This window comes from Coturnix japonica, chromosome 20, assembly GCF_001577835.2.
Source record: "Coturnix japonica isolate 7356 chromosome 20, Coturnix japonica 2.1, whole genome shotgun sequence".
NCBI lineage: Eukaryota > Metazoa > Chordata > Aves > Galliformes > Phasianidae > Coturnix > Coturnix japonica.
In genome coordinates this window covers 9,990,123-10,014,903 of record NC_029535.1, presented here as the reverse complement: position 1 = coordinate 10,014,903, position 24,781 = coordinate 9,990,123, and the positions used below count along the sequence as shown (strand labels likewise).

Below are 24,781 nucleotides of genomic sequence, written 5' to 3'. Positions count from 1 at the left end.
GATCCTCATAAGGCTGGAGCTTATTTCCTTGCTAAGTTCCAAGTTTCGTGTCTCTCCCACTGAGCAGAAGGTCTGCCCAAGAAAACTCCCCAGATGCCTTAAAGCAGCAAAGGGATCCTTCTTTCCATTTCTCACTGCACAAGGCTGCCCAAGTGGCTCAATAAAATGGGGCGGCATTTCCAGAACATGGGGTTGCAATTACAGCCTCTGCTCCTTCCATACGTGGAAATAGCAATTCTTGTTTTATTTGGGTGAGAATTGAAGCTGTTGATTCTCCTGGTCGCCATCCCTGGAGATGTTCAAGTACCGCAGAGACGGGGAACTGAGGGACGTGGTCATGGCATGGCGGGGTGTGCTGGTGGTTGGACTCAATGTCCTTAGTGGTCTTTTCCAAACTTAATGATTCTATGATTCCAACATGAAGTAGTGGAGCTGATGGCACTGAGGAGCAAAAAAAGCAGTGGAGGGAAAAAGGATAAATGAAATAAAATAAAACCTTTTGGACAGGCTTATCAAAAAGCTTTGTTCAGCAAGTCAAACCCAGTGCTGTCCTTGACGATGGGTTGTACATTTGGGAGGATGTTCTGGTTTCTGGATGCTTGGAGTTGACAGAAAGACTTGGGTAAGGAGGAGTGTTTCACAGTTGTTTTTAAATGGAAAAATAATTGAAAGCAAAGCAAATTTGGGGCAGTGGTGGGGAATTCAGATAAGAATAAACGAAAAAGAGAAGGAGTGAAATCAAAACGGTCATTCTACAGCACTTCATTTTGAACCCAAACCGGGCGGAACGTTGTTGCGCGGCTGCGGGTCCGGGCGGGGCGGCGGAAGAACGGAGCGATGCACCACGCGGAAGTGAGCCGGGCCGCGGCCGGGGCCGCCGACGGATCCGTGGGGATGCAGGGGATGCCGGGGGCTGGCGGCCCCTCGGCGCCGGGGGGTTTTGGCCTCGCTCTGTGAGCGGGACTCTGCCCGCAGGCCCCGGGCTCAGCTCGGACCGGCACTGAGCGGCCCCGGGGCGGGGGTCCCCCGGGCGGGCGGGGCGGCCATGGCCACCCGGCGTCTTACCGACGCGTTCTTGTTGTTGCGGAACAACGCGGTGCAGAGCCGGCAGCTGCTGGCCGAGCAAGTGAGTAGTTACGGCTCCTCCAGCCCTCTGAATTCACGTAGCATGGCTGCTGCGGTGAGTCTCCTCCCTTCATCCTATGTACCTTGCTGCGCCGAGGGCTGCCCCGCGACCCCCCACCCCACCCCACCCCGCCTTTCCCCACGCGTGGGGCGAACAGAAGAGCTCCATGATGCTCCATGATGATGCTCCATGATGCTCCGTGCGGGTCCCTCCCGAGCTCTGTGCTGCTCCTACCGCATAACGCGGCTCTGGCCTTCACGAGAGGTCACTGCTCACTGGTTGTGTTATGATTCCCCAGTGACAAGAGCCGAATTTACTCCGTGGAGTGGAACTCTTCTATTCGCCTCCGTGTGGGCGCTGTTAAACGCGGTGCTGTGGGTTATTCCCGCTGCTCGATGTGTCCGCAGTGCACCCTCACACCCGATACCTTTCCCCCCTGACACAAGGAAAGCTGTGAGGCCGGGAGGTGCTGATGTGATGCCTTCAAAAAGCCATCGCTCCATGGCCCCTTCTGTGGCTTTTTGTGTGTTTTGAGCTGCTCACACTGGGGTGGGAAACCTGAAAACAGAAGAGCGCTTTGAAACCAGAATTTTCAGAATAGCTCTTCCCAAAATAGGCATCTATCAAAGCAGTTTCCTGGGGGAAATTTGAGCAGTGTTTAATACTAATACATCATGTTGATGGTAGTGTTGAAGCTGCTGGGCAGCTCAGCTTTCCAGGGTCTTAAGCTGCTTCTTCAGATGTATCATTTGTTTGGGACAGCATCCAGTAAATACCTGCCTGCAGTCTCATCTCTCTGCCTTGCTTTGCATTCGTGTTTTTGGTTAGAGGAAAAGCAATGCTGCTAAATTGATTTCAGCTGATGAGTTGGCCCTGAGCAGTCTTTGTTCATTTAATTGCACCTGTATCTATTCAAGCTGTGTATTGGATTTATTTACAGACCAGGAAGCATCAATAACAGTGTGTATTGCAGTGTTTAATTTGACACTGCATTTGATTCCTGTTAAGAGTTTGGGGTGTTTTTTGCTGATATCAGTAGCATTTTTGATCATTGGAATTCTCTAAATGTCAATAGACAATGAGAGCTGCACTGCATGCAGGCTGCTGAGCAGTGGAACTGCAGTGAGCACAGGAACACTTCACATTTGCTTGGAATGTTTATTTCTCATGTTTGTTAATCTGAACCAAAGCATTTTCTGGGATGGTCATTGCTTGCTGCCGAAGCCAAGTGGCTGCAGATTGGTCCTGGTTTGAGCAGCTGCTGGGGTTGGCCAGTGGTTCAGCTGTGGGCACTTCCAAGTTCCACAGTTGCTGCTTACTGTAAACACAGTGAGCAGGGTGAAGGTGTCAACATGAACTCTTCACTTTCACGTTTTTGAGGTGCTTATCACTGTCTGTAATAGCTAATTACTTTTTCTTTTGGATGGTGTCCCCGGAGCAGAATTGCTGCACACCAGCAGGGCCATGTTGCAGTCTGTAGCTCATAGTGCTTGGACTGATCTTACTTTGCTCTCCAAACTTCTCAAGAAATATTTAGTTATGAGGGCACTGTGTAAGAAGCAGCTTTCTGCCTTGGGAGATGCGCACTCACACTGACAGTCAAGCACTCCTTAAGCTCAGCTAGCTGAAATAGTGTTCCTAACAGTACAGCTGTACTTGAGAGATTGAGTGCAGGGTAACAGAGATTAATTGAAGCTCGCTGCTTTGGCAAACCACAAGCATGATGTCCTTGTCTTAGATCTCACATGCTAACACACCCCAGCAGCACAAGGAGTGATGAGCTGCAGATGAGTTGCAGATGCCAACCGAGGGGTTTCGTGCACACATGTGTACTGATGCTACCTGAAACTGCAGTGTTTGCATGTGGGAACATATGCTGCTCTTGCTTTTGCTTTTTGCCATCTGCTGTCTGTTTTATACTGTGGTAACTGAGGTGCTTATAAAGTTTGTATGGTTTGTAAGCTTTGTTTGGAGAACTGTAATTCTCCTATTAGTGAAACCTTTAACTCACCCATAGATGTTAATAATACAGTAAAATTGCTCTCGTTGTCATGTTTGAATATATTTCAGTGTTTTCAATCAGAAATTTTTGCAAACCAGTTTTTAACCTGAAAATTTTGTGTTCCAGGCAAAAGACTGTCTCAAATATATCATGATATTGTACTTGTTATTGGATAGTGTTGTTTTAAAAGTCCATTTGTTTTATTTGTTGTAAGCAATTTTGCATTTAAAACAACAACACCGAGCTACTGGTATTTTCCCAACTGACCATACCCTCTATCTGTCCTCTGTGTCTCTGTTCCCTGTTACCTTTCGTTGTCTCTAACTGGATGGGGCTGATGGGATCCACAAATCACTTCAGGAGCTGGATGAGGTATTGCTTATCACTTCTTATTTTGCATCAAGCACACATCACCGAGCAAAAATGCTCCTTTCTTTGCAATGCTAGCTTATTCCACCTCATTATATAGAAGGAGATGTATTTGTGTACAGTCTGACACAACTGCCAAGAGGAGACAAGCATTTTGTGAGGTTACAGTACCACATTTCTATGTATATATTTATAATCCAGTTTGACTTTTTGTATCCATGCGGGGCACAGTGAAGCTGTTCACAATACCTTATGCTATGCATGAATTATATAAACTCTGGTCAGGAAACAATGCTGAGGATAGAGAACAGGCTTTCAGGAAACAATTGTTCAGGAAGGAGGAAGGATTGGATTTTAAAGGAGGTGGAGCCTCGGAGATTTCCAGGCCCGATGGAGGAAAATAAGAAATCTGGAAGAATGGGCAGTGCAATAATTAGTTGAGTTCTAAGCAGTATCATTTGATACCGCTTTTTTCTGCCTGTAGTAGATGAAGTTATCCTATCTCTGGAATTACAAAGCTGGCTCCAACTGAAAAAAACCTTACTGTCTCCCAGTTTCATTGATAACCGTTTAGTACTTCAACCTACAAAATGGATTCTGATCCCCAAAATAGTCTCCAAGAAGCATAACACACCCTCCACAACTGCTACAGTGCTGCTGTACAGCAGTGTGCCTGTCTTCAATAATTTATACCTGCATCACATGCAAACACGTGCTTGAGGTTCCTGTATATGAGAGGGGAAGGCACACAAGCACTTTTCCTCAAGAACTGCCATCTACTTTGAGTAATGTTGATTTGCTGTCTGTCTAAGAAGATTTCTTTTATCTCCTGCAGCTTGCTGATGATCGTATGGCCCTGGTGTCAGGAATAAGTTTAGATCCTGAGGCAGCAATTGGTGTAACAAAACGCTTACCTCCCAAATGGGTTGATGGAGCAGATGAAGTAAGTTGTATGGCAAATCCAACACTGAGTTTTTTTCAGGTGTGACCTGAATTTTTATTTGCATTTTCAATAGTTGGATAAACTTTTCTTACTATGTTATATAATGATCAGTGTAGTATTGCAACTCAGTAAAGCGTATTTGAGAAGAGCATTCTTGCCTTGTCTTAACAAGCAGAGGTTTAAAAACCATGAATCAGAGAAGTTTTCAGTTAGTAAGAGATGAGCTGTTTGTGGGTTTTTGTTCTAATGATCTTTGGTCTGTTTTTTGTTATGAGGCTACTTTCAATATTTTTGCCTAGCATTTGTCAGGAGCTTTTCCTCTGTACCATTACTCACTCTCCTTTCCCTGTTATTGTGTTTGCTGTTTTAGATTCAGTATGATATTGCCAGGGTGAAAACAAAGATGAAAGAATTAGCCAGTCTTCATGATAAACATCTGAACAGACCAACACTAGATGACAGCAGTGAAGAAGAACGTGCAATAGAGATAACAACCCAAGAGATCACACAGGTACAGAGCACTTTCAATTCTGAACCTACAGATTGATGTATCTTTGACAGATAACGTGGTGAGACAGTGGAAGCAGTTACAAGGAAGCAAATGTCTTTGATCAGAAGTACCTGTGTTACTGTGCTATCCTGTTGGATTTACAATGCTCATCTATATTATCTATTTCTGTGTCCTTTTAAACGTTGCACTGGGCAACAGTAAACCCAATGTGATACTTAATGCGTGAGTTGCTATATGTTTTTAACTAACTGAATTGTTTTCTCAGTTATTTCACAGATGTCAGAGAGCAGTCCAGGTCTTGCAGAGCAGGTCACGGACTTGTACAGCACAAGAAGCACGGGTTCTCAGGAATGTAGTGTCTTCCTTAGCACAGTCCCTTCAGGAGCTATCCACCAACTTCAGGCATGCACAGTCTGACTATCTCAAACGTAAGCATAAAAGATACAGTGATGTATGGGCACTTTTTGTGGAGAGCACTAAGGTGTGCTTATTTTCTTGTTTAGGAAAGTATAAAGAACTTAAGTTATATTCCCAGGATCACAAAAGGTATAATAGAGTGGAGATCAGAATTCAGCAATTTCTGCTTCACAGCCATTACCTCTTTATTTCATACTGCTAAAGCAAAAATGTCAGTTAGATTTATCAATGAAAGCATCGTGTTTCAGCCATTTACTCTTTTAACATATTACTTCTCAAATTGTGGTCTGCCCAGCTACTGCTGTTGTGCTGGTGGGGCAGCTGTTGTTTCTCAGAATGATGCCTGCTGATGATTGGTAGCTTGTGATAGATTACATTTTAGAAGATGGTCTGTGATAAAGTTCTGCAACCTTAAACAGCTTGGAAACTGAAGATTCTGTTTAAAGTCTAATATTAGGTTGTTTTTTGGCAAAGCAATTTCAACTTCATATGCAGTATCCAATCTTCAGACATAATATTGCAATTTCTTCTTGTGGTGGAATGAGGGTCAGAACGTTCTGTTCACACAGAATACAGAGTGATCGTACTTTAAGGCTCTTAACTCTTTAACTTCATGGAACATAATGACTTAAAATCACTGGGTTAATCTGTTTTGTAAGCGTGGTTGCATTTGTTACGTTCTAAGCAGTAAGCTTATGGGACAGTTACAGTTCAGACACTGTCATCAGAGATTTTCTTATACTTTTCTACCCATTGCTTCAGACCTCATTCTTTCTCTCCCTTATGTGTCACGTTTCCTCCAAAAGCTGTTGGAAAATACTCTCCTGCCTACAACTTTTGAAAGATGATAAAAAATCTGACTGACTTCAGTATGAGTCCGTTGTGCTCCAACATAGTTTGTCTTTCACAGGCATGAAGAGTAGAGAAGAAAGATCCAAACACTTCTTTGACACCTCAGTCCCACTGATGGATGATGGGGAGGATGATACACTTTACGACAGAGTAAGTTAAGATAGTAAGCAAATTCAATTTGAAGAAACTCCTTAAAGTACCAAGTTATTTTAGTGACCCTAAAACTCTGCTTATAAAGCACAGCAAGATGCTTTTTTGAGTAGTTTTTTACTATTGACATTCAGAAGGAACGTTATGTTGTAGAATCTTATAAATGCTGTCGTTATTGGTAACTTCTTCACAATTCAATCTTTTATTTCACCAGGGTTTTACAGATGACCAGCTGGCATTGGTGGAGCAAAACACATTGCTGGTGGAAGAGCGGGAACGAGAAATCCGTCAGATTGTACAGTCAATCTCTGATCTCAATGAAATATTTCGGGACCTGGGAGCAATGATAGTAGAACAGGTACAGCAGCACCACAGTGTCAGTGAGAGATGGGAGACTGCATGTAGCATTAAGGTTTACAGACTCCTCACATTGTAATACGATGTCTTCATATACCCCTCACGGTCCTGAACTCACTGGTTCAGGCTAAGGTATCCTCTGTAATCTGCAAGGAGATTAACTAACGAAGAAAAAATAACCATTTATGGGTATTAAACTAGAAAAACTATAGAATTCCAGATTCTGTTGATTATTTCTTCCAGAAAGTTTAGGTTTAATATGTTAGAAAAAGCATCTGAGCTGGGTCTTAGCAATTAGTAAAGACTGTGAGATGAGATGACAGAACTACCAGTTAGGCAATAAACCAAGAAGGTCATTTCAAGATATTCCAACTATATCTTCTAATGAGCTGTTTGCTGTAAGCATTATTACTCTGCTACTCATAACCACAATCTTGTCAAAGTTTATTTTGGCTCAGCTTTGTCCTTCTCTCTATTTCATTTAGGGAACAGTTCTAGATAGAATTGACTACAATGTTGAACAGTCGTGTATCAAAACTGAAGAGGGTTTAAAACAACTACATAAGGTAAGCTGGTAATACACGTGCTGCTTTGCACATCTGGTTATCTCAGCAGCATGAGTAGCAAGAATAATTTTTAATATTTTTTCTTACCATGTAACATTTGTTGAAAGTTAAGTTCAACCTCATGTTTTTAATGGGAAGTTTTACTATTTAACATCTGTCAGGATACAGATTTTAATGGTGGTGGTTTTGCTGTCAGACAAGGCTGAAAGTAGTTGCAAGCAATTTACACAAGCTGAAGTGGAAATAAATGAATCAGTTGCAATCAATCAGTGCTACTTCTAGTTTAGTGGTATTTAATAAATTGTCAGCAAACCCCAGCTTGGCGTAATTATTGTATTAACTCTTTCTTTCCTGTTTCTACAGGCAGAGCAATATCAAAAGAAGAATCGGAAGATGCTTGTGATTTTAATTTTGTTTGTTATAGTAATTGTCCTCATTGTTGTTCTTATTGGTGTAAAGTCACACTAGGTTTCACTTAATTTTCTTATTTTTGGAGTTTACGTGAACTTTTTTCCCCAATGTGAATGGATGGACCCGCACTCAAGAAAGCTGCCTTTGAATGTACGCGCCCTCATGGTGCAAAGTCTGTGCAATGCTTCTGGATTCCTCGAAGCTCCAGTTTGGTGATTGGTGAGGTGTTGGTAAAGAGGAGATGGAGAACGTCAGGAAATTTGATGCTCTCAAGTGAATCATGTGGTTCTTTGTCCAGAGGTATTTGGAAACACGATTCTTAAATAACTACAAAACTCTTATTTATTAGTGAGTTCTGTACTTAGTTTGTTACAGTGAGAAAGAATGCGTTGTCTTCTGTACTGCCACAAATCTTAAGGCTTCACATTTAAAACGTGTTCCTGAGTCACAGGACTCGAGCTGAGGCACAAGGCACAAAAATGGCTGACTTCATTTCTTCAGACTCGAAAACTCAGAGGAACTGGAGATGAAGAAGAGAGCTTTTAACAGGCAGAGCCGAATTCCATCCGTGTGATCTTAATTTAGATATTGCAGCATTACTAAGAATCAAAATAGCATACGATCTTGTAAATACAAGATTTAATCACTGGTGTAATTTAACACATTTAGCTAATTAATATTTTTTTGAGCTTGAGCAATCATGAGAAGGTTTTTTTTTTCTTCTTTCTACCAGAAAGATGGTGTCTATTTATGTGCTTTTGAAAAGAATAAGAGTTCTGTCATTACATCAAAGCAGAGATGAAGTTAAACCCGAAAAACAGAGATTTCCCTTTAGGCTTCCTACACTACGTGACCTGCCGTGCCGTGGGGGCTGTTGGCTCTAAGCTGTTTTCTAAGCTGTTTGTTTTACAGTGCGTCTGTCCACACATGGTTTTTTATATGTAACTTTACTACAATATGTGTTAGATCCATTTTCCCATACCAATTATTTTTTTTCAAATGCCTGCCTAGAAAAGGATGCATTTCTGGTCTCCTGCTGACTGTGGCAGATGCTGTGCAAGTGATGTGTCCTAGGAGGCCTTCAGTGGAGAATTACCTGTTCCTTCAAATCTCTCTTGCAGTGGAAAACCTGCCTGTAGGCCATAAAAGAGGAATTAGAGAAACATCCAAGTAATAGAGCATTCATATTTCAATCCAGGCCTGCAGTAGCGTGTGATTGTAGAGGCCTTGCCTTAATATTTTTAATATGGCTCTTCTGTACGGACTTCTTCCCCAAAGAGACTGGAACTGAATCTCCTCCATTTCTGACTGATGCAATGCTCCCCATAAGCTTGCGGAGGTGTTCTGCTAAATGCCCTGGAGTGCAGTTTCGTAATATGTGCTATGATTTTAATGTTGCACCTGCCCTGAACTTGTGTTTACAATGTACTGCGGAGCTCCTAAGATGTGGGTTTAAACAGACTCGATGCAGGAACGGGCCTGAAAGAAAAGGCTACAAAAACATGTAAGCTGTGGGTTATTGCGGAGAGATTTGTACCACTGTGTTACCTCCAGACAAAGGGGATGTTGAACTTCCAAAGCTGCCAGTTCAAGCCCTTGTTGAAATTCATCCAGTAAGTCAGTGAAAGAAGTACATGCTTTTAGTTGGGTGTGCAGTCCCCTGTTCTGGTAATAGATCTTTTCAATGACCGTGAGTAAAACTACTGTCTCCCTAGTGTGCTGGCTACAGCAGTTGGTGTGAAGCAGCGTATTGCTATAATTTAATATACTGTATTTGCAACTTTCTAACATGAGAACGTGTTATTTATTTCTGTCTTGACTGGTGCTTTTGACATTTTATCATGGCTGAAGGATTCAAAGAAGTAATAAAACACTTCCAACCTAATTGGTCGATTCCTTTTTCTTAAAATGGTGTAAACTGAAGCAAATACGTGTGATGTCATCAATGTCTCCATATATTCTTCAAAATTAAATAAAAGCAGCAGTGACATGAAATATCTGATTCTGTAGTATAATTGCATTGTCAAGTGATTTTCATCCCTTGAGGTCACCATCGAAATGCCAGTAGTATCTTCTGTCAAACTTCTGTTCTATAGATAGAATGATGGGGAAGGTCAGGTTTATTGCCATTATTGGGGCTCTGCTGCCCTTAATGATCGTGGATTAGATGGCAATTGCCTACTGCTTTGTTTCCTCAAGGTTCTGCAGATCTGGGGTCAGTGGTGTATTATGACCCTTGCAGCAGAAGGAATAACAGAACGTACTTCATGACAAGGGCTTTGCCTGGTGGAATCCTTTGAAAGACTCAATTCTGAAATAATTCTGTTATTTTCTTTCCTATTTCCCTCACTGTCCATATGAACTGACTGAAATAATGAACCCCAAACAGCTCATGTTCTTAGGCTCATAAAAGTTGGCTTTCATATCTCTATATGAAGTGTTACTGAGCACTGCAGTTTGAACTTGTTTATGGGGTTATCCCAGCCACGACTGACCTCTGCAACTGATCTTGTTAGACCTTTAATTCTGGCTACTTTAAAAGGCGTTGGGCAATAAAGTTCCCATAATGTCCCTTCAGGGGCCCAGTAAGAAAAGACTAAGAAAGTTTTTTGTCCTTTTTTATTTCCCTGGATCTCAGCCTAACGCTCATTTCCTTCTTAGATGTGCCTCCATTGTTTCCATCTGCATTTCCTTCTGCAGTGTAAACGAATCGCACTCCCCTCGTGGTGCTCAGACATTCCCCGCTGACACAGCGTTCACGGGAGGCGCTCGACAAGCGTGAAAACGTGAGGATAAGCAAATTGAAAACACATTGAAAACACACATGTACGATGTTAAAGCTGGAGCCTGGAAAGCGCTGCTTCCCCGTGTGAGTCCCCGTGTTACAGCTCTGAGTGTATTTTGGCCGCCTGCTGTCTAGAAGCACGTTCTGTCTGTCGTTTGGCTTCACGCAGCGTTTTTCCATTGGGATCCCTCTGTAATTTTGTAATCTGTAATCCTTGAATGGAACGAAGAATGGGAAACACAGGTTTCGTGCTTCCCCTCGGTGCTGCGGGCGCTCCGTGCCACCACTGCCCGCTGAGCGGCGGAGGGACGGCGGCTCCGGGCTCCTCGTACATCCGGGCCCGCAGAGCCGCCCTCCGTCCTGCCGTGCCCGGTGCGACCACCGGGGGCCGCCGTGTCTCCCCGCCCCTCGCAGCCGGCGCTGGGCGGAGCCGCGCGGACGGGCCGGGCCGGGGGCAGAAAGATGGCGAACGTGCAGCTGGAGTTCCAGGCGAACGCCGGGGAGGCGGATCCGCAGAACCGCCCGCTGCTCGTCCTGGGGCAGCTCCACAACCTGCACCGCCTGCCCTGGGCCCAGCTGCGGGGCAAGCTGCAGCCGAGGGTCAGCGAGGAGGTGAGACCGGAGCGGCGGGGCCTGCAGCGGCCGGGGGAGGGAAGGGGCCTGTACGGGAAACATGGAGCGGCGGTGCTGGAACATTAGATCCACAACGCGCCGTGTCCCGCAGCGCTGGAGCAGCAGGGCCGGCCCCGGCCTGAAGGATGCGCTGCCTTGTGCCCCCTACCAGCTTCAGCTCCTGCGATGGAATTTGCAGACCTGTTTTTATGTTGGGGGTGTCAGTGGGTTGTGGTGAAACGCGAAATATTTTGCATCGCAGCTTTTAGGATGCGCCATGCTTGGTGGTTTGATTTTGGGGCTACTGAGTGTATTATGACAATGTGTTACCTTTTTTTATTGTTGTTTTTAATTAAGTATCTGTGTGAAAGAATGAGTTGGGATTAGTAAATCAGTCCATTCATTTATCACTAGCGAGATGGCCTTGATTTAAAAGCCTCCGGAGCAGCCTTGGCTCTTAGTGCTGTGTTTTTAAGTTACAGCTCATGAGGCTTAAAAGAGATCCATGCAATGGGTAGCACATCTGTGCTGCCTAATTACTAAAGGTTTGCCATATTTCCCATCTCATCGCTCTAGAGGTTGTTGTGTTTATAAGGGCGTGCCTAAAATCTTTGTTTCCAACACCTGAAGTCTTATGGTTCAAGACTGTCTAAATGGAGTCACAGTGAGACTGTGGTCAGAAGGAGAAATCCAATGCAGTTCTTAGTTTAAGTTTCTTCTTTTCTCCTCAGCTCTGGCAGTCTGCACTGGGCACCCTGAACCCAAACCCCACCGACAGCTGCCCACTCTACCTGAACTACGCCACCGTGGCCGCGCTGCCATCCCGGGTCAGCCGGCACAACAGCCCGTCTGCAGCTCAGTTCATCACCCGCCTGGTTAGGAACTGCCTCCCAGGAGGCGTCAACAGATGCATTGTGGTAAGTGGCAGTTTGCAGGTGCTTCTGGTGAACTGTTTGTCGGCTGTGCAGGATTTAGCTGTATCTGAGGAGTCTGGAGGTGGGCAGGTATTATCTGTGTAATTATATCAGTGTTTATAAATGCTGTTGTGCTGGGACATAAAGCTTCTGCACGCTCGGACAGTTGAAGGGAATTAAAGATGACAATGTGCAGAATGTTTTCAACCGGTGCTGTTATACAAAGGGAAGCAGTAGTAGATTTTTCCAAACTAGGATTTGAGACATCAGCTCGCGGTATGTGTCCTGCTGTAGAAAGCTGGCATGGACTGTGTACCGAGTACAGGGTGTCTGTATCACATAACCCAGTTAAGGGGGTGAGGTTTAAAAGTCTCAGTGCACACCAGTGCTCCAGCAGAAGTCGTGTGCAGGGAAACTTCTTGCACTGTTCTGCTCCAATGAATTTGTTATTTTTTTCTGATTCATCCAGACTCTGAGTTCCAGCTTAGTAGAGAAAGCTCATGTAACAAATCTAATTGTAAACTGCATTTGTTTCCAAGAGTTACAGCTCTGCCGGTATTTTTCCCTTATGGTTAAATTCCGAGATGTTTAACTAAAGCTGCTTCCCACTGGTAATCTCTGTAATGAACTTCAGAAGAGCATTCGGCGTGTTAGAAAGCTTTGGGTTAATATTAACCATGTTTTCATATGATCTCTCACTTTGTTCTGAACACACATTGATAGTTGCCTTGCTTTTTTGTCTCAATCTGTAGGCTGACCTGTGTTAATTAGACAAGTATAATTAAGACAGTCCAGATCCATTAGAAGGACTGATGATACCTGCACAGTCATGTCCAGTAATGTAATTCTTTTCCGTGTGGGAAACGAACTGAACCAGTTAGTTCAGTGTGGTGCTGTCTGTACTGCTGCCCATCCGTGCAGGGTGTGATGTGTCAGCATGTCACAGTTACATCAGTTCTTCTGCTTTTTGCCAATACTATCTCAGTTAATGGATCCTTTTAAATGCAGTCTCCCAATGTCTCTGCTGTCACTTGACTTGTTTGTCTTCTGGCTGATGTTTCAGATGGTCTGTGAGCGGTCTGAAGTTTTTGCTTCTGCTTGTGCATTGGCCAGGGCTTTCCCGTTGTTCACACATCGCTCCAGCGCATCGAGACGCACAGAGAAGAAAACTGTAACTGTAGAGTTTTTCTTGGTTGGACAAAACAACGGACCCATAGAAGTGGCAACGCTGAAAGTAAGCTTTGGTGTTGTGGGTTTTTCTCCCCATTATCAGGTTATTTTCAGTATTCCCTGAAATTTTTCTTTTCCTTGGATTAGTTGCACACACAAGAACGTGTGCCTCAAGCTGGATGTGGAATAGGTATTGTATCTAAAGACATGATCTTAGATCAAAGTTATCTGTTCAGTTCAAAGCACATGTGAGTAGAAGGATTGGATATATTGATGTCGCAAAGGCTGCAGGTGTTATTGCAGAACTTAGATTTCAGGAATGGAAAATACCAAACAAATAGTACAAAAAAAGGTTCTCTTTTCCCATGTTCTTCTTAGATGCACCTTGCACTTTGTTCCTGTTCTTGCTTTGCAGTTAGACTCCAGAGAAACCTAATATCCAATGTAATCTGTGTAGGACTGGATACAGAGTTATGTGGAAAGCTGAACCAAGGCCAGCTCTCACCAGCTCTCACTTCTTTTCTTAGTGTCTGGCAAGTGCTGCAGAAGGAATCAGGCTGGCTGCTCGAATTGTGGACACCCCATGCAATGAGATGAATACAGATAACTTCCTGGAGGTGGGTAATACACATGATGAGTAAGAGTTACTTACTGGAAGTCCCGATTACTTTAATCGATAATGAGTGTTTCCATCTCTTAGCAAAACCTTTTAGTCAGCGGTAGGGGACATATGAAAGAACATGTCCAAGGATGTTTAAGCTATTTCTTTAGTCATTAATACTTGGTAGAACTTGAAGTGGGAAGAAGGTACAGGGTAAAGCTTGGAGTAGGGAAACTGCAGTGAGGAGAGGCAAGTTCTTGATTTGGTCACAGTACTGGCTCCTTGGCCTGTGCTTTCTTAAACCCTGTGCTGATAAGTTTCTGAAGAAAGAAACTGAACAGAAGCTGACACACTTACAAATGAATTTACTGTAAAGATCTGAAAAGATGTTGAGAATGAAAATACTCCTGTCTTATTTTATCACAGTCCAACAGAATGAACAACTGGCATTTACTGCTGACCTGGCAGAGCTGAAGGGTCAGATCTGCATTTCATGCAGTAGTAAATCATCAAGGATATCTCAGTGAAGCTGGGTGACAGGAATCCAGTGCCATTCCTGAAACAGTGAATGTTTACATGTGTACACATGCAAAAATGACTTGAAGCCCATCCATGAGCGCATCTCCGCTGTGTCCTTCTGATCACTTACTGATGTCCTTTTTCTTTTGATGATGAAGGAAATAAAAAAAGTTGGCAAGGATCTCGGGATTACTCCTACCATTATTCGAGATGAGGAGCTGAAAGAGAGAGGCTTTGGAGGTGTGTGCTTAAAATCCATCTTTTCTTTGTAGCGGCTAATTGGAATGTTGTGTCATCTCCATTTTAAAGTTTAATTTATGCATTTTTGAAAGAGTTTTATTGCTCATAATATTCCAAGATGCTTTGCAGAAAATAGATCACTTTCCACGGTCTTTCTTGCCCACAAGTGATGCAATTCTCTCATCTCCCAGGTATCTATGGAGTTGGCAAGGCTGCTCTGCATCCTCCAGCCTTAGCAGTTCTCAGTCACACTCCAGATGGTGCTACACAGACCATTGCATGGGTGGGGAAAGGTATTGTGTATGACACTGGAGGACTCAGCATTAAGGGAAAGGTACAGCAGTGCTTCTCTTGCTTTTGCTTACTATGTAATTTCCTAATGGAAATAATTTGATTAATGTTGATAGAAACCAAAGCGTATTTGTTTGAGTAAACCGTTGATCTGCCGTCATCTGTACAGACACAGACTGACGTATAGAATTTAAGGAACATTTTGCATTTAAGTATTGCTCACTGCTAGTAGAAATTTAGAAACAAAGATGTTTCCTTACTGATTTTGGAGGCAGATCCAAAGCCCATCTGAGTTGACCTCGGTGCCTATCTTATAATCAACATCTTTGCTTTTTCTATTTAAACAAATGAGCAGCAGAATTTGAGTGCTTTCACTGTTTTAAGGCAAGATCTACCAAAAAGCAGATATGTATGTGTGCTGTGTGCTTGTAATGGCTAAGGACTGGCAAGACCAGAGACAGAGAGGCACCAGCAATAGTAGCTTTATCAGGTGGTACTGCAAAACTGTTTGGGTTTTTTGCTTCAGAAATCTGTTTCTGTTTAAACAGACTACTATGCCAGGAATGAAACGAGACTGTGGTGGAGCAGCTGCTATTTTGGGTGCCTTCAAAGCCACTGTAAAGCAAGTAAGTAAAATGTGTTAATTGATATCACATAGCCTGCCAGTACCCGGATGACTTTTGGCTGACCTGCCTTTGCCGTTGGAGTTCTTGGGCCACTCTGCTCTTTCTGCTGTTTCATAAAAGTATTTCAAGTCTTTGCTTGGGAATGGTGAGAAATTGCTTCAGTGCTAAGCTTTTTCTAAGTGTCTTTTATGAGCTTCAGGTCTGTTTTGAGGACTGAGTTGATTGTAGTTCCTTGAATCAGATTCATAACTGAGTTATTCGTGTTTAAGCTTTGGAATCTGGGGCAGCTGTTGTCCCCTTAGCAATGAAGGGGGTGTGCAGCTCTGCAGTATGAAGTCTGTGTATGTTCTGCATCATTCTCCAGCTCTAATCTTAACCTGATGGGGAGATGACAATTCAGGTCCCATCAGGAGCTGCTTGTTGGCTTGCTCCTGTGGTCAGAAAGTAGTCACAGAGCTGAGAAGAAGCCAAACGTTGAACTATGGAGAATTCTTAAGAATTATTTTTATTATTAAGAATTATACTTCAACAATATGAACTGGGGAAGCAGAGTGGCTGATACCAATTCAGTTCTGCCCTCCCCACAAGTTCAGTCACTGAATCTCGCTGACAGAGCAGCTCCTGCTTCCAAATAGTATCCAAAGTTCAGAGACCTTGTACCGCTGCAGATGAACATGTAGATCTGATGGGAGCTTTGTCCAGGAGATGATCACTGCTAGGTTCCTATTTCTCAACAGTTTAACACTGTGCCTTGGCGTTAGCAGCATGTTTGATGTGGAAGGATTGTAAACTTCAGTTATCTGCAGAGACTTAAAATTGAAACCACATTTCTGAGCAGCATTATAGGAAACCCACTACCTTCCCATAACAAAGTCCTGCAGAAAGTTGGATCACACATTTGTGAGGATTGAAAGCAGTGCTTTGGGAGTCTGGGTTTTACATGTGCTGTCTTCTTTCAGTGATTCAGTTGATCCTTGTGTTAGAGGTATGTGTAATTGTCTGCACTGATTCAATCAATCCTTGTGTTAGAGGTATGTGTGCATGTAATTATCTGCACTGACACATTACGTTCACAGTCACAATAGGTGTGAATGTGAGTTATTGGCTATTTCAAATGCAATTATTACAACTGTGAACTAAGAGAAATCTGTGCCATCACATATAAAACCAAAAGAATGATATTGCTGCTTAATATTAAAACCCTGTGCAAGACCTGTTGAATTAACAACCCTGTAGAAAATGTATTCAGATAGGCAGCAAAAGTAATTTGTCCTTGTCACTGTGTCAAGACTTTTTTTTTCCTATGCTCTTAAGAGTAATATAAATCTGGAGGAAGTTTAAATTACTTTGTTGGAAGGATTGAAGTTTGAACTTCTGTTGAATGGAAAGTTCAGTGGGAAGAGGGGCAGAGGTTATTATCCACCTCCAGAAACTATCAGCTGCCTGCATGCTGTTGGACAATTGCTGCTTATCTACATTTCTGTTTATAGAATCTCCCCACACAGTGTAGTAGTTGTACAAACAAAATCACCATACATTAATCAGATTTCTCATGTAATTAGTGGCATTTCTGCCAAGAAATCATAATCTCACATTGATTTCAGTCTGAGTAAATGGATTTGGTGTTAATCCAAACTGATTCCTCACTTGTTGTTATTACAGGGTTTTAAAGACAATCTTCATGCTGTTTTTTGTTTGGCTGAGAATGCAGTTGGACCACGTGCAACAAGACCCGATGACATTCATGTTCTTTACTCTGGAAAGTAAGATTGTACCTATCTCTTTCCCAGAAACACTGAGAGGAAACAATCTTTGATTCCATTTGTCAGAATACCTTTCAGATTGTGAACGTCATCAGCTTCCCTAAATATTGATAATAGGATTTCAGACAGCTATAGCAGTGAGTTTTCTGTGTGCTTAGAGTGTCCTGTTGGGTATGTAAGTGTACGTCAAAGTACATATCATGACCTGAAGTTTGCTTAACGTTTCCATGCAACTGTTAAAAAAGCAGCAGTACAGACTTGCAGAGTTAATTTTGGAAGCAGATTCGATATACTTTTCTAACTCGGTGTTTTAGTCATGGTAGATGAGCATTACAGGCTGAAGCAGTGTTGTATTAAATGCCTTCTCTTCTTCCTAGAACTGTGGAAATCAATAATACTGATGCAGAAGGTCGGCTGATACTGGCTGATGGAGTTGCTTATGCATGCAAAGATCTTGGAGCTGATATCATTCTTGATATGGCCACTCTTACTGGAGCTCAGGTACTGATTCAGACCATCTAGTGAACAGGGGTGTATAGAATCATTTGAGTTGGAAGGGACCTTTAAAGGCCATCTAGTCCAACTCTCCTACAATGAACCGGCTTATCTACAGCAAGATCAGGGCACTCTGAGCCTTGTCCAGTCTTACTTTGAATGTCTCCAGTAGTGGGTACTCCAGTAATAGTGCAGGTAAATGTGGACTTTACTGCAGAATGGATTTTGAGAAATTTTAAAAGATTCACCAGTAGCTGCAGTGTCTCTGTCTACATTTTTAGCACTACCTTCTTTTGTCAACTACTTCTGAGATGTTTCATCTTGGTTCTGTTAGGAGGAAAGCAGCTGAAAGGGAGCAGTACAGGATGGTTCTGTGCAGTACTGTTGCACTGAAATGAATCATTCCTGATTTTGTCATGTATCTCACCAGGGAATTGCTACAGGGAAGTACCATGCTGCTGTCCTTACCAATAACGAAGAGTGGGAAAAGGCTTGTGTTAAAGCTGGCAGGAACTGTGGAGACTTGGTCCATCCTCTTGTGTATTGCCCTGAGCTCCACTTCAGTGAATTTACCTCTGCTGTAGCTGATATGAAGAACTCTGTGGCAGTAAGTTTTTCCCCTTTGCATTTCACTGATTACATAAACATGTGTTCTTGTATGTATTCTCACTGTGTTGACCTATGGCTGTATGAAAGTTTGTCCTGTGGGCTGTGATCTTCTAGAAATTAATGCAGAAGCCAGGACATCGAGGACAGTTTTCTGCAGCTGCTTTTGCAGCATTTGAGAGTTGCAGTGTGCAATAAGTTCCACAAATGCTGCAGAAAAGAGCTTGGACCAGAGAGAAAATAAGAGTAGGGCCAGATTCCTACCAGGGATTTACTCAGTGTTTATGGTATAATTGACCAGCAAGACTGGATTTTAAAGCCATTCATTAGTCATTGAATTAAAGTCGTACACCTGTCTTTTCTGTAGTTAAGAAGAGAATATTGTTCTCTTTTCTTGCAAGACCAACTGTATTCTTATTGTTTCTGCAGGACCGGGACAATACTCCGAGCTCTTGTGCTGGTCTCTTCATTGCTTCTCACATCGGCTTTGACTGGCCTGGAGTCTGGGTTCACATCGACATTGCTGCCCCTGTTCATGCGGTACGTGTGTCTCACTTGGTTTGTTTTGCCCTTCTTGCAAAGGAAGGGAAGTGCAGATGCTCTGGATTCTATGGCATCGGATGCAAAGAAAGAATTCTTCTCCATCTAACTCTTTTGGAAAGCTCTTTGTCTCTGCTTGGAGCTTCTTTGTTTTGGGAGCTTCATCTGTTCATATTCTTTATTTAGATTTTAAAATATTCTAAAGATCATTTTAATCTGCTACATCTTTCATCACTGTAGATTTTGACAACTTGGATTGGTTTTGTGTGTGTTTTCTTTTCCAGGGTGAACGAGCTACTGGCTACGGCGTGGCTTTGTTGCTGTCCCTTTTTGGAGGGGCATCTGAAGACCCGTTGCTAAACATGGTGTCCCCCCTGGGCTGCAATGGAGACTCTCCCCCTGAGGACAGGGAGAGGGATTCCAAAAGGCGGCGCCTGGTTTGATGTGCCCGGCCCTTTGTGACGGGGTGCACGTGTTACCTCACTTTGCACTGATTCATTCTCAAGCAATGAAAATGTCACACATCAGAAATGGCCATTTTATTTTATTTTTTACTATTATGATAAGATTTATTTCTTATTTCTGATGAAAACAGCCTGATTGTTATTTCTTTTTTTTAAATTATTGGTGCGAACGGTTGCTGAACAGTATCAGTGGTGCAGACTTCAGACTCAGCTGCCTGTACCAGGAGGGCACGTCCTCCTCCAAGCACCTCACAGAACAGTTACTAAGTGCATTAATGCATGAGAAGCTCTCCCTATTCTGAAGCAGCAACTGCAGTTTTTTGCTTACAGAGCCTTCTGAATTACATATTTTACATGAGGTTTTATCAGACGTTTCTGCAGGCTCCACTGCATCTCCAAACACAGGACAAGGAAAAACAACCTCTGGGCTTGGCATCTTCAATGACAGTTCAGCTTAGTAGCGAAGGAGATGTCATGAAAAAGGCCTTTAGTTTTAATAAGGTGCTGTTTCCGCATGTTTAATGTTTTTCTGACCAGGAAAATCAATGAGAGCTGTTCAGAACATTATCTCTACTTAAATCTTTCACGTTCAAATGACAGAATGTATTCATGTTAAATAAGGAAAAAAAACAGCCAGGGGGATCGTGATTGTATAAAATCGGTTTACAAAGCAGAGTGGCTTCCTGCCACTTAACAAATTTATTATTATTATTAAAGCAGCTTACGTATCCCATGTGCTGGTTTGTGGTGTTATTTACATGTCAGAGAACACAGTGCTCCAGACCTTTGTGTGCGATTTCATTACTCTGTTTGGGTTTCTTTTCCTTGGGGTTACACATCTAAAAACAGATTTTCATACAGTACCAGCACATGCTGATTAGTGCAGCGCAGTTCTGAAGAATTTCCACTTATTCACTTCACTTGGCTCAGCAGTGATCAGGGATGAATACTGTTAGTTTTTGTGGAAGCTCAGAGCTGTGGTTTGGTTTGGGCACCCAATGGAAATGATGCATCCCAGCAGTGCTGCAGTTTGTGCCTTGTTATTCCTGCTGTCCCGTAGGAGCCTCGCTGTCCCCCAGGATCCTTGCTGTGCAGCTTCAGGCAATGGAGGGGCAACAACAGCCCTCACAAACTGCCCTTGTGGGGACTTAATTTTCTCTCTCATGTTTTCTTTCAAACGCTTCTCTGACACAAAACCCACAGAGAGAGTTCCGGGCAGTGTCCGCCCATATAAAAACAGACATTTTTCCATACCTTTTTATAGATTTGATAATATTTAACTCAACATGTATTAAAAAATGTATGGAGTATATAAAATTCACTATAAATGTCACCAAATGGGCCAATGGCTTTTTAACATCGCTGCCACAAGGCTGCATTTTAACCTATTTCCTGTCTGGATCCATTCCAGTGGCAGTTCCAGGAGGGGAATATATTTAGTCTATATTTACTCAGCCTGTTTAACTTTCTGTTAGTGTCTTTGGCTCATCCCGTGGCCGTGCTATTTTGGGATGATTTATACAATATTTACATTACATTCTGCTAATATTTCCTTGCCTCTTGAAGTCGGATTACACTATTTACATCTCAAAGGCCTGAGCTGGAGGAATAAGCAGCTGTTCCAGCACCGGGGAGAACTGAGCGGAGGGGAGGCTGCCAGCAATGAGCCCGTGTGTCTGAGATCCTTATGGAGGGGTTATTTAGGATGATAACAGTCCTCTCCAAAGGAAGGAGAGGCTTTCCATAGCAGTAAGCAGCAAGTTTGGTGCAGGGGGTCAGACAGTCACATTCACTGAGTTCTCATTTCCTGCCAATAATTTCTGATGTGCTGTCCATAAATTGCAGTATCCTGAGCTGTCCCATAGTAGGGCTGTATGGCTGCTCCTTTCTGGATGGAATGGGGCTGCAAGTCTTCACACTGCTGTAGGAGCTGCCGCAGCCTTACTTAGCAATGAGATAAAGAAGGGTCAGTGCAACCCCAGCTGTGTGTGTGATCACAGCCCGGGGCACAGCTGGGCTGTCTGTGCTTGGTCTGATGGTCCAACAGATGTGAACCAATGCATTCAACAGGGTTTCTGTTGTCTCCTAGTAGTCAGCAGAATATAGGAGTTGCTGAAGAACTTTTCTCCTGAAAGCTATTTTGGAAATGCTCAGTCATGGCCTGAAGCAGTGATGGAGCACCTGGTGGGAAGGCAGGGCCAGCCCAGGGCAGCTCAGGTGTAAGCAATGCGTCTGAGTGATGAGAAGGGCTGGAGCCAGGATCCACCCCTTCCACCCTCATTTAAGGGTTGGCAGTGCAGGTGAGGGTGTCTTGCTGGTGGTCCCTGCATTTCTGAAGCCTTCTGAAGGTAAGCAGCTGCTTTCCTTTATCTGTGTGCCTGTGGCTGTTGCATTTCAGCAAATCACCTTTGAAACAAAGTTTTGTTTCTTAGAAAAAAAAAAAAATTAAAAAAAGAACAATTTTGGATTTATAGGAAAACAAAGACAACATCTGGTGGCGTTTGGTTCAGCAGCAAAAAAGCATCAGGCTTATTAAACAACAGAACCACTCACGTTCTCTCCTTATATAGGAGCATTTACCTTTAGGAGTGGCCAGGGAGGAAGGAGGTGAGCGGCTGGATGGGGTCGCAGTGCAGCCAACCTTCCTCTCCAACTCTGCGATGTTTGGCAGAACGAATGGTTCTCCTGCACTGATGGCACAATGTGATGTAACGGTCTGGGGAAAAAATCCAAACTGGACGTTATTTGACAGCTGCTCCCTAGAAAGGGAGAAAAAAGAAAGAACCCTGATTAGCTGGAAGGCACCAGTTCTTGGAGTGTGAGTATTCCCAGAGGAACCTGCAGGTCTTTATGCAGATGGAGTGGTTCCAGCAGGAGATCTTCATGGCTCAAAGCTCTGGAGGAAAAAGCAGTGCCCTGAGTGCCAATGAAACTAGTGGTGGATAAGCGTTTTTTCTTTTTACTCTTTTAGTTCATGTTTTCAAGTCTAGAAATTGTCTACAGTTTAGGAGGAAAAGCTTTTTAAGTCTTACAGCCTTTCTAATCCAGATGGGTGGTCTGGAGGGGCGCTCACTGTTCTTTAAAAGCATCTTGTTTGCAAAGTTGCTCACTTCAGTACTCAGAAAATGTTTAGCAGTGGTAAGAAAAGTGAACCTGTGCATAAATAATAGCTGCCATCCTGTGGGATTGCACTGGCCTTGGAATAGATAACATGACCCAGAAGAGAAAATGAGAAAATGAACAGAACCAAAGTGAGGGCTGGAGCAGGAACTGTGGTTCTGAATGAGCACAGAATAGTGAAGCACTCCTGACTTGGCCATGAGCACGGCACGAAGCAGAGCCCAGCTCACAGCACAGTGCCGGCACTGATAGAACTCCCCTGGCCCTTCTTTCTCATTGCTGTGAAATATCCCAAGGCACAGTAAAAAATATCAGCAAATGAATCAATTCTACTTTCTAGGAAACGGGGTGTGGGGCTGCTCTGACACATTTCTAACCCAGACAGTTAAATAAATCAGTCTGGGGGATGGCATAATGCAACCTCTGAAGAACTGCAGGCGTGAGGCTGTATCAGCTCATCAGCCGGCCCCGCATCACAGCCTGTTCTGGATCAGGCACTGAAAATCCCACCCCAGGATCCTAGGGCTGATTTTGAGGTACTGAAAGGATACAAGTTAAATGATCTCAATTACACCTGCTTTGTAATCCCTCCTCAATTAGCAGGGTGTGTTTGTGCTTACATCAAACAGGCACTAAACTGCTGCCAAATTACTCTGTCGAACTTTTTTCTTCTTCTTTTTTATTTTTTTTTAAGGCCATAAACACAATGCAGAGTGTGAACACAAGCATCCGTTCCTGCGTGTGGTGCTGCTGATAACAGTGGCAGAGGCTGTGATCCCGGGCAGGCACGTGCCTCTGGAAACTATTCAGAGTTGTTATATTTCTTCAAGATTTTTTGGGTTGTTTTTTGTCCCCAGGGAACACAAATACAGTAACAGGTGGGTTTGTTTTGAGGTTTCTCTTGTCTGCTCACTGACAGCTCCCTGACTTCCTTCGCTCCCTTGCCAGGCTCTAAGAGCAGCCTTGCAGGAGCGCCACCAGCAAGCAGCAGAGAGTTGGGATTTTGATACCCAAATGTGGTACGTAGGAGCAAAATGATGCCATTTTTCCTGCATTCTGAACCACTGAAACAAGTCAAAAGGAGCTGGAGTTCAGGGATACACATGGGATTGAGAGACTTAGCTGTGCCCCAGCATCCAAAAGGACTGTGCCTGTGAGCCTTGTGTGCACTGCTGGAAATCCTGGTTTGAGTGTTCAAATAATAAGAAAACTCAGATTTGATTTGGAATTTCCTTAAGTGAGTAACATTCAGTTTTTAGCCTGAAGCATCAGGCTTTCATTTTTTTTACAGCTACTCACATGCTTTTATTTTCTCTGTTTTATTTTACAACATTTTTAATCTCCCATCAAACTAACTCCAATGAATACACCAGGATTAACAGACCTGGAAGTACTTTTTCCCAAGGGCTGAAAGTAAAGCCAAGGAGCCACTAATTATAGGCTTTGTGCTTAAAATACTCGTTTGTGTATTACGGATATTCCCATTCACACACATGGCTTTCTTCCTTATCCATCCTGCACGCTCCTTCTCACACAGCTGTGTCCCACCAGTGTGCTTCTCTCTGAGTGTCACTCCATGAGCAGTTCCGATATGTGAACCCTTTCGTGTCCCCATTTGAGTTCCATGAGCATCATGTACTTGTCTTCAGCAGTCTTAGCAGTGGACAAGCTCACAAGTCTAACCCAGTACCCACAGTGTACGTATGAGGATGAATGGGTCTTAAATGCTTGTGTTTTTTTTATATTGCTTTGACATGTGAAATGTCAGGTCACTGAAAGTAACAGAGATCTCCACATCTGCAGCCAGCAGCACCTTAGTGTATATCTTTTAAAACTGCCCCCCCCCCCCCCCCCCCCCCCCCCCCCCCCCCCCCCCCCCCCCCCCCCCCCCCCCATGAACACATGTAAGCTTGCAAACCAGGAAATAATAAAGAAGCAATTCTTCATCTGAATATTTATACTTCTTCTGATATCATTCTTTGTATTTTTACTGAGCACAGCTGAGTTTGGCTTGCCCAGTATTTGGAAGCTCTCCATCCTGAGATCTAATATCCAAAACAGGAAGCAGCTCTGACAGGCATAAGCAATAGTATAGGTGAACACAATGCATTGTAAACGTTTGGCTTTGGACCAGCTTTGTATGCGATGGTAAAACATTTGGTATTCTGCTTAAGATGTCTGCAAGGAAACATCTGTGAGATTGTGCTGCAGATAACACAAAGTGTTTGATCCATCTTTGTCCATCCAGAAAGTTTCATTCACCAGGTCTGGCCGAAGCTGGAAATGAGCGTCATTGTTCCAGCGTGGGAAGCCCAAGTGCCGTCTGTGTGT

At 43.4% G+C, this 24,781-nt stretch overlaps 2 protein-coding genes across 5 annotated transcripts; both read left to right on the top strand.

Moving 5' to 3' along the window:
* Positions 1-842: 842 nt before the first annotated feature.
* Positions 843-9,699, top strand: STX16 (syntaxin 16). Of its 4 annotated transcripts, none has more exons than XM_015882039.2 (9): positions 843-1,126; positions 3,456-3,500; positions 4,333-4,440; positions 4,811-4,951; positions 5,217-5,379; positions 6,279-6,370; positions 6,585-6,728; positions 7,213-7,293; positions 7,657-9,699. In XM_015882039.2, the coding sequence occupies exons 1-9, from the start codon at positions 1,046-1,048 to the stop codon at positions 7,759-7,761; spliced, it is 960 nt and encodes a 319-aa protein (XP_015737525.1). In that variant the 5' UTR covers positions 843-1,045; the 3' UTR covers positions 7,762-9,699. The 4 variants fall into 4 exon arrangements, with proteins under 4 accessions (XP_015737525.1, XP_015737524.1, XP_015737526.1 ...); XM_015882038.2 differs by having other exon boundaries at positions 843-1,180; positions 3,489-3,500; XM_015882040.2 differs by having other exon boundaries at positions 844-1,126; positions 3,489-3,500.
* Positions 9,700-10,905: 1,206 nt separating this feature from the next.
* NPEPL1 (aminopeptidase like 1) lies at positions 10,906-20,063 on the top strand. The gene is made up of 12 exons (XM_015882037.1): positions 10,906-11,101; positions 11,833-12,018; positions 13,079-13,249; positions 13,713-13,802; positions 14,464-14,545; positions 14,737-14,879; positions 15,385-15,462; positions 17,125-17,225; positions 17,603-17,726; positions 18,151-18,327; positions 18,756-18,866; positions 19,151-20,063. Exons 1-12 carry the CDS (start codon positions 10,952-10,954, stop codon positions 19,307-19,309), a joined length of 1,572 nt encoding a protein of 523 aa, XP_015737523.1. The 5' UTR covers positions 10,906-10,951; the 3' UTR covers positions 19,310-20,063.
* Positions 20,064-24,781: the final 4,718 nt, after the last annotated feature.